Below are 10,011 nucleotides of genomic sequence, written 5' to 3' on the forward strand. Positions count from 1 at the left end.
CTACTGTTGGCTTTGTACCCAGACAGGCCACAACTTGATGGGGAGGTTGAGTTTGACCAGCCCTGATGCTGCTGAATGTCACGGTTGCTTGAATGAACTCTTGTAGGGTCTCCACCTTGGTTTTCTTCAGCAGTTCCTTCCAGGAATCCATTCTGGCCAGCTCCCTACAAAATGTCCCTCTTAGTTAGAAAAAAATGGCCATAAAGGGATTTCAGAGCAAAAAGGCAGGGATATTCCCATTGCAGCCCCATGACTTCTAGCATGTTTTACTGGTTAATAGGCAGCCATCTAGAACTGGATGTCTTGAGATGGTCTGTTCCTGGCTCAAGGTGGTTCCCTTATGTGACCACCAAAAAGAGAGCACACACAGAAGCTAAGCAATGAAGAAATGGTTCACGATTGCTTATTAGCCCCCAATAACCTAGGCAGGAGAGTTGCATGTGAGGGGAATACCATGTTTACTTTCTCTCTTCCATAAACAGCAGCTGACCATGATCTTAGACCAATCATCTGCTCCAGTCTGCCACATATGATGCTCTCCACTCCAGGCACATGATTCTTCTCTTGAACCGCCACTCATCATCTCTGGAAGAATTACCACTTTGTCCTCAGGTTACCTAGGGTTTCCAAACTCACCCATGACTTTGCCCCCTGTAAAACAGCTTTGTGTTTTTGTTCAGGTTCCTTCTTGCATCAAGTCCTTCCTGCTGCAGGGAGAGCTGGTGACAGCTCTGTCTGCCTCATTGCAATAACTCCACAGTCTGAGTTCACAACAGAACAACGAAGGCAGAATCACGATGGACAAAAGGGGTCAATGCTGACGCCCTGCAGTGAGTTCAACTTGTCATGTATCGGTTTTTCTTTTTTGCCGTTAGTATCTCAGACATTGTGGTTTGCATCCCAAACTAAACCAGATTGAAGGACTGAGCAGGGAAGGGGGAAAGGGCTGATGTTACCCTGACACCACAGGAATTAGTAAGAAAAAATATATATATTGCACACACTAAGACTTATTAACAACCAAGTTAAAACAAAATGGCATAGTCCTCATTAGTGTTCCAGTGGTTCTTTGATCAGGGACGGTTCACGAGTCTGTTAAATCCCAGTACACTCTCCTTATTGCAGTACAGACCTGTTTCTGTTCTCCTGCCAGTGGATCTGCTTGCAAATAAAAAGGGAAACAGATTTAATTTCCTTGAGAAGATCCATCCAATTGTCCCTTCTGTCATCATCGTTTGTCTTGTTGGTGTTGGGTATGTTTTTTGGCTCTGGAGGGGTGGAGTTGGGCTGCCCCCTGCTCTCACCCAGGCAATGGGTCAAAAGGCCAATTATAATCCTGTAGCTCCCAGGGACATGCCAGTGCTGTGGCTCATGCATGGGATCGTCTGCATGGATTTGGGGAAATCGTGGCTGACCACACGTCCATTTTCTCCACTGCCTCCTGCTGCAGCCGGCCTGGGAAGGGTTGATGTCCGTATGGCTTCGTTGATTGATTGCTGTGGGATTAAACAAAAACCCTTTTTAGGAAAGACGGGGGGGTCTCCCCCTGTCCTTAGCAATGTTGGAGAAATTACAATATTAACCAGTGTTGTCTTCCTGTCACTGTTCTTTCCCTCCTTGTCTCTACTCAGACTCTCACTCCTTCTGCATGTCCCCCCTGCATCTGCTCTGTTAGTTCACACCTTTCCTACATGCAAAATTAAATGTTTCAGCAGTATTTTGAGGTATAAAACATTAGTGCCATATGCAAAAACTATTCCAACTCTACAACATAAGAACAGTCATCCTGAATCTGAGCAGAGGTATTATACACACTTCCCCCATAGAGATGCTATTACTACTCCAGGACTGTTAGGCACAGTGGACTCTGACTCACTGCAAGCATATGTTTAACTTTCCTCATGTGAGAATTTGAGCATGTGCCTATGTTTTTGTCTACGGCAATGACTGAAGTAAGTAGGAAATGTAAACCTAATTCAGGAAACCAAATCTTATCTTCCTGTTCCAGATACCATCCCCATTTTTTGCTTTCAGGGCATCTGGAAGTACTTGCTGAGCAGAGGTTGGGTTCAGAGGGGTATCTGGGTCAGACCCCAGAGAGAGCCTGCTCTGTGCTGACTGGCTTTGTGGGGCAGCCACTGGTGATGGGACAAGCTTAGCACAGGTGTTAACGTTGGAAGCACTGAGTCCTTCCCATAGTGCCTTGTTTTAACAAGGCAAGAGCACCACAAGGTAGCCTGGACATGAGTTAGTGGGTCATTTCAAGGAACACAGGGAAGCCAGCAGCAGGGCAGAGCTCCTTAAGACTAAAACTATGGAGGTATTGCATTCTGACACTCATTGCCATACCTAACTTTACAGGGTAGACAATAAGTATAATTTAATTTCGGTATTTCCAGGGAATTATTTGCTTACATTATCTTATCCCTGTACTTCTCATTGCCTGTGGAATTTTCTGAACCTCAATGGGGAAAGAGCTGTAGCACATTTTCAGTGCATTAGAAAAGTCATTATTGCTGACAAAACATTAAGCATGTTGCAAAATGGTGACATAAAACCCAAAGAAGCAGTTGCTTATTTTCCTTTTGATTCTGGGCAAGTTTCAGTCCTCAGGGAAGTAAAAATCTACCTGGATTTTTGGAAACTCACTGTATACTTCATATATCAAATTCCATGCTCATGGGAGAGGTCAAGATGAAGGAGTAAAGGGATGTGTTACATATCCCAGTGTTTCCTTGTACACCATGGTATCTGTATAAGGGATCACCTCAGCTAGTCATCTAAGACAAGATATATTTGTTCCACAGATGCTGCATTAAATCTGTATCCCCAAGGCTCTCAAATCTAATCCACTCTTGACACGACTCTCTGGAATTTAGGCACACCAGAATTTAGGGCTGAAACAGATCTCCTGGGTCACAGGAAGTATTCTTCTGCACAACCATGACAGGGTGGAGTTAAAAAAATTACAGGAGACCTTGGAGAACAACCTCTCTGTAAGAGGATCCATAATTCTGAATGTGGAGACCCACATCATCCATTCCAGGGCAGCCATGCTCTGAGCATATACCACTGCTGTCAGCCTGGAAATGGTGCCAGCAGGGTGCCAGCAAAGGGAACAACAGGATGTGATTCATTACTGTGCTCCCCCAGTTTTATCTTGCTGTTAACTGCTTGGGTTTGGGGATTTTTTCTCATCTTGCTGTATCACACCAACCCCAGCACACTTCATCCATGCTGCACACGCATTGCCATAGTCTGCTTTTGTTAGTTTTAAGGAATTTCAATGTGTTCTTGTCGCTGTTTGTGCTATGATTTTGCTCTATATCTGGATTTTGAACTAGCATTATGCCACATGTCTGATCTTGCATCAGCTACCCTCTATAGCCCTCTTAACTCTCTTTCAGCTTCCTCTGATGCTCCTATTTCTTTCTAGCAAGTTGAGTGACACGGTCACTTCATTATCCCTATGTCTTGGCTTTCCACCCATGGTCTGGGCTGCATCCGTCTCTGAAGGCAGCTTTGGAGCCGGGGTAGGATCAGAGAGAAGGTGTGAAAGGCCGGGGAACGGGTTGCCACCTTCATCCGCTTTGATTCACTTCTGGACTTGTAACAAAACTCGACTAAGGCAACCAGCATGGCCAGTCCGAGCCCACCGATGAGGATATAGAAAACCCCTGCCACATTGCTGAGACTCAGTGCACTCGTCTTGTCCTGGAAGAGAGAGGAGAAGGGAGGGAAGGGAGGGCACAGGGGAAGGAGAACAGCAAAATTAATATGGGATTGCTCTGGGAGGGATGCTGCACAATATAGCAATGCTGGCATTACATCGTCTTCCTCTTTAAATGAACAAGTGGCATTTCTAAGAGCATTTTTAATTTTTTAATTCAGTGTCTAGTAAATCTAACATTTCCCTCGCACAAACAAAAAGAAACATTTCTTCAGCAATGTGACTCTGTAAAGGTTTGGGATCTCCATTTTTCAATCAGCTAACTTAAATGCTTATTTTACCCAAAATGTCTAGTTTGAATTATTGATTAAAGGAGGAAAAAAATTTCAAAGTTTTCCTCCTCTGTGACATTTGCTTGTCCCTGATGTCTCGCCTGAAATAACCTGTTCTCTTGGAAATGCTCATTCCTTCATTCCTAGATTGTTTCCCCCGCAAATTCTGTTGCTGAGCAACACATCGAAATGGCTGGGCTTTTTCCTTTCTTTTCCTCTTCAATACTGGGGTTGAGGTGACACCTGAGCTGTCCTCAGAAACTCGTTTGATTTCTATGTAATAAGGCAGTTATTTCATATGCAATCAAGACCTGCCGATGCATGTCTAAGCTAATTATTTGGTTGGCAATAAATAGGGCTATTAATGGGCCACAACTCTCAGTCAGCAGCTCCATTCTGATTTGACAATTGCTTAATGGATCATCACAGCTCTCTGAGGAAGAGGCAAGTGTCAGAAAGACTCGTTTCATTGTGAAGGAAATCAAGTTCCAACATCTAACCCGGATGTCACCCAGTGCAGTTTTCAAAGCCTTCTCATCCATTTTGACCAGGCTGAGTTGGGGTGTTAAGATAATCTGGGCAGTGATGAGACCCCAAACTTAGCTCAGCTCTGTCTACAAGTGTCTTGTTTCTAGGACAGACTTTCTCTAGGGTGCAGCGAGAGAGGTCCCCTGCTCCATGCTTGTTGCTGCTCTGCAATATCGACTCGATATGTATTTGCGGGTAGAGATTCCCCAGGGCCAACCCAACAGGTCAGTGCACATCTGTTGGAGTGACCATAGTCTGACCAGCATTGACAGCTCTGCTCCCTGGATGTGGGAGGAAAATTGTATATGGCTCATTTGAGATGTAGCCACACAGTTAAAGAATAATATTGATGGCTGTAAAGTGTCTGCAGTTGGTAATTAAGCCTCTGCACTGTTCTTGGTGGTGCTCTTCTCTGCTACTCCATGGACACGTGGACTGGTGGGTGGCACAGCCTGTTCCTTGCCCTTGTAGGACACTTGATTCACTTGCTTTGCTTGGCAGGTTTTACAATAAGCAACCCATGCTTTAAAGGAAGGGTGAGGGTTCAGAAAGCAGAAAAGTATATTGGAGTGATGTCAAAAAGGTCCAAAACGGAGCTCCAACATAAGCATGGAAATTTTTGATATAAGATCAGTCTGCCTGACACCAGCACTGTCTTTCAGATAAGTATGTTTTGTGACTGGATTTGGTCTTTTTCTGTATTAGGGTTTGATGGCAAAAAAAGTTAACCCTCAAAACATTAAACCATCTCAATTTTCAAAATTACCTCTGGCAACAGAAGAGCACATAATGAATTTTTTAGTAAGAAGAGGGTTCTGGTCAAGAATGCTAAAAATGCTTTTTTTCTATTTCTCCTTCATCTGACCCACTGCCCATGTGAGCTGCCAAATTTCTGCCCAGCTGCAGCTCTTGCTGTGGGCTCCAGTACTCTGGGAACAACTTTCCATCCTGAACCCTCTGCTGAAAGATGCTCAGGTTGGTATGAGGCCACCCCTGCGGAGTTTCGGTCACTGGAAAAAAACCCCACAAGTGATCTAATTTTCTGTGCTTTGCTGATTGACATGGCTTTGACAAGAGATTCACTTCTGTCACTGTGTCCGTTGCACTGCTGCAGATGTGATGGTCACTGCTGGCAGGAAGGCTGGGTTTCTCCCTTGTATAGCCTTCACATGTTGGTCAGTTTGTAACCTTGCTGATGCTTCCTGTGTGCTCTCTGTATTGAGAGATTTCTGTATATATCCTCTTAATTGCTGCAGTTTCAATATTTGCAGGATTATTTATCTGGTCTTTTCTAATCTGCCTTCATGCATTTTTTTCCCCCAGGCTTGACTGTACATTTGCTCAGTCATCTCTTCTCTGCAGATTATTGAGTATACTTTTGAGCACCAGCTGGGAAATGCAAGGAGTGTTTTAGTGAAGATACAGAAGACCAGAGCAATTACTCTGAGGAAACTGGGTTGAAACACATCAGGTATTTTGCCTCTGTAATAAATTCAGTCTGGAGGGGCTGCATCAGCTTCAGGGAGGGGTAAAGACACTAGAGGTGGTCTGCCCTCTTGGACATGCTGATCCTTTAGCCTGGCTCCATTCTGGAATGTGGCTGATTAGCCCATTCTCTCTGCTCAGAGGGAACAATGGGGTCAGGAATGCAGGTGGAGCAGCCTATTTGTGTGTGTGTCACTAATAATCTTCAGCCTCCACTTTCACCTTGGTTTAACGGAAAGGTGGAGATCTCCAAGATTTCAGGAGCCTCCAAGCTTTGTGAAACAGAATGACACTGTAGAGAAGAGAAAACCTATTGATGTTCTCACTCAAATATCAGCACAATCCATACTAGCATCAGAGTCTTTGACTTGTAGCCACAGATCCTTAGGAAATCTGTCTTCCTTGGCTCTGTTGGTCATGAGAATACACAAATTTCAGGTTTTATTGGCCACAATATTTATTTCTACTCCCAGTTTGGGGGGCATGGTCCAACAAGGCATCTTCTCAGCTGACTGCACTGGCAAAGCAGACTGGAAGCCAGGAAAGGCTGCTGATTCTTAATTCCCAATTTCCTCCTGATGCCAGCAGCAAAACAACTAGTGAGAGAGACGAGAAGAGGCAAAGCAGTTTCCTGAACCACTGTTCATCCTATTCATTTCAGGGCTCTTGCATTTTTCTTGCATTTAGTTTGCAGTAGCATCATTATTATTGTTATTGCTATTACTATTATTGTTGGGACAATCTGGGTGAACTGAAAGTTGTCTAATCAGAAGGCAAAGGAAAGTATTGTGAGGCACAGCAGTGGACAAATGAGCTAGGAGGGAGAGAGCACCACCTGAGTTTCACCTCTGCTACCATAATATGACTTCTCCCAAGGAGCCAAAGACATGGGCAGCTTTAAGGAGCAGTGAGGAACACTGAACCGCAGGGGCATGGCTGATGGCACAGCCTGCTACCATGAGCAGGCTAAGAGGTGAAATTACCCCTGTGGTGATGCTTGACTTCTTGCTCATCCTCCTCTTTCACTCATTTTTGTTTCCTTCCCTCTCCCAGCAGGACATGCAGAGATGTTCTTTGGGCAGGAGTGACATCTTATTGCTCCCATGTAGGGAGGATGCAGGACCAGACCCACATGAAGGGTCAGAAGCCCCAGTGAATCTTTGCCTGCTGTTTCCATGCATGATCCTGCCCTAATAAAGCTCACAATACTAAAAAGTCTCAAATTATGCTATCTACTTGAGAGGACCCTCCCTTCCTCTCTGCTCAGGCTCTGTGACACCAGATGCTCTCCTGCAGAGCTGCCCAGCACCGAACCAGCTTGTTAGTGGGAGTGTAAATGTCACTGCTCGTCTCCCGCAGCGGCAGAGTGCTGACGTGGGGGGAAGATTGGCAGGTGAAAAAAGAAAGAAAAACCCATCTTCCCAAGAGCCCAGCCTTGTTGCTGCAGCAACCAGGCACCTTCCTGTCTGTTACTCTCAAACGTGGCACCATGTCCATCATCCTCTTTGTCATTATTTATCCTCCATGCCTGTAAGGCATTAGGGCAAAATTTGCCCAGTTTTCCAGCAGGGCTGGTCCCTTCTGTCACCTGGCATGACCAGAGCCCATGGCAGCACAGAGTGATGGCACCTCAAGCTGTTGCAGTTTCCATAGAAGATGAACTGTCCAGAAGTTGAGTTTTTACATCAGGCACTGGGTAGACTTTACTGGGGCAAGGCCTGAAGCTCAGCAGTGAAGGACACAGCACTGGCCATCGACTCAGAGTGCTGCCAGGGGATGTGAAGGAGTACAGGGATGGCTGTGGGGATGAGGTTACCCAGCATGAGAAGATGTTTTGGTTTGAGGACCTGCCAATTCTCTGCAAAGGCAGGGCAAGGCAATATCAGGATTGAGGAGAATCACATCCATCTGCCCTGATGTCCACCTTGTCATTACCTTCCAACAACCCAAGGCATCCCTTGCAATCCCACAGCACATTTCATAGCCTGGAAAATAAGCAGTCTGTTTGTAAAATGGGGTCCTTCTGGGAAACTGCCCAGTTACAGAGCGTCTGTCTCTCTTCTGCTGTAGCAAGTAGAGGGGAGTGCAGGAAAGCTGGGAGACAGGACCAGGAATTGGTGGATGGTTTTTAGCTACATGAATTCAGATCCACTAATGTATCTACTTTTTCTTTATGGGATTTTCTCTGGATAAAAAACTTTGTGGGCAATACATAGGTAAATAGATTAAAAACAGGATGCATAGAAGTCAGTACAGGCATGAAACATCATCTGGGGCCAGTGAACATAAGCTTGGGAAACACTAGAGGATTTATTTGGATCTGGCTAGAAACCTTGGGCACAAACCTTGCATCCAGCTAGGCCCTCATCCCTCTTTGTTAGTATTCATTTATTCTTCTGAAAATCTTCTAACTGCAAACTAAGAGACAATAGAAAGAAATTGGAAGGTTTTGTTATGCCTGGGAGAAAGATATGAAACGGTCTCCAACCTCTCAGACTTTGCTCTGAACCTTGGATGTTGAGGAGATGTGGGCTGAAGGAGGTCCACCTTGTGCCACTGGGATCTGTGCCCAACATGGGCAGGATGGGGGAAGCTGGACCTGGAGCTCAGCCTTGCCTGACCTGCCTCATGCCTGGACTGAGGGCACCATGGGGTAAGAGGGAGATGCTCATGCAGCAGCTGGATAGCTTAGCTTGTTTGTGGTAGGTGCAAAAGAACCCAAGAAGCAAAATGGATAGAACTCAGGTGGACAATAGGTGGATACGTTTGCCTGGATGCATTCATGAGAACAAGCAGGAAATGCAATTGCTTGGTCTTTCTGTAGGAGGGAGAGTGGTCAGGTGATGTTGATTTCTCTGAGGTTTTGTATCACACTGCTATTGCAGACATGGTGCAGATGCTGAGCAAGGAACAGAGATGAGATCCTTTTGTGCAACAGCCAGGACTCTTCACTGTGATCTTCCACTCGCAGTAGAAACTTCTAAGGTTTTAAGGTTTGTGCCTAGTGGTTTCACACATGGAGTTTCAAGCAGCTCTCATGATGGTCTTAGGATCCAATCTCATTCACATGTGATTCACATGTGTATGATTGTGTTTTTCAAGCACATGTAAATAACATGTGACCAATATTGGGGTCATACTATCCACATAAACCCATGTGTCCCAAACCTTCTCTTTCTGTCCCTATAGGTTATCCTATTGTATGGAATGATGCACTACTCCTATTTATTTTTTCCCCACCAGAATAGTGATAAAGTACAGAATTTTAGGGATTTTGTTTTAAGCTAAACTGATTTCACATCCATTTCCTTACGGGCATTTTATTGGCTCTGGAATTTCTCTAGCACTGACGCATGCAGGCTCGTGGTGAAGGTATAATGGAAGCTGTGTCATGGCTTCAGTCTCCCAGCAGAAGTGATTACTTTTCATTCATATGGTGACTATTGCTCAGTTGGCTACCTTGCAAAACATACACACCCTACAAGTCAATTAGATTTTTGCCTGAGTGGGACCAATGCCATATTGTATAGCATGTCTTATGGAAGGGTTATTCTTGGATATGTGCGATGCTGCAGAGAAGAGCAGAATTTGATTTTAAATAGCATCTGTCAGCCCCAGAATGCTTTACAATGCAATAAAGCAGTTGGTGACATTCAGACAATTAGGCCAGGTGGGAAAAATATGACAACCTACCAAAAACTCTAGAAATTTTCCCCTTCTCATGAAATTTGAATATCTTTAATACCTTACAGCCCAACCCACTCCATCTGGCTCTGGAGGTGGGTTGAACATAGAAAGGAAAAAAAATGCATTCTCTTTTCTGATTTTCAGTTGGGGAACCCCACTGGCATTTGAGAGCAAAACAAATGCTGGGCAATTGCAAAGGTCTTGCTGCAGCTCTGGGATAAAGGTGCCAGGGCTGAGCAGCAGCTTTTATATTTCTGACTGAGAACAAGAAGGTTAATGAAAATAGTCAAGGTTTCCACTGCTCTTTCC

At 44.9% G+C, this 10,011-nt stretch overlaps 1 protein-coding gene across 2 annotated transcripts in view; it reads right to left on the minus strand.

Moving 5' to 3' along the window:
* Positions 1-982: 982 nt before the first annotated feature.
* GRIA1 (glutamate receptor, ionotropic, AMPA 1) overlaps positions 983-10,011 on the minus strand; it is a 116,440-nt gene continuing 107,411 nt past the window's right edge. Inside the window, exons 14-15 of one of the 2 annotated variants that reach the window (XM_009081472.1) lie at positions 3,580-3,714; positions 983-1,517 (exon numbers count right to left, since the gene is read on the minus strand). In XM_009081472.1, the coding sequence (XP_009079720.1) occupies positions 1,329-1,517; positions 3,580-3,714 (324 nt within the window). In that variant the 3' untranslated portion in view covers positions 983-1,328. The remainder of the gene's footprint in view (positions 1,518-3,579; positions 3,715-10,011) is intronic. The other variant, XM_009081473.1, reaches the window with a different exon arrangement.

Source organism: Acanthisitta chloris, unplaced genomic scaffold (genome assembly GCF_000695815.1).
Source record: "Acanthisitta chloris isolate BGI_N310 unplaced genomic scaffold, ASM69581v1 scaffold2099, whole genome shotgun sequence".
Taxonomy (NCBI): Eukaryota; Metazoa; Chordata; class Aves; order Passeriformes; family Acanthisittidae; genus Acanthisitta; species Acanthisitta chloris.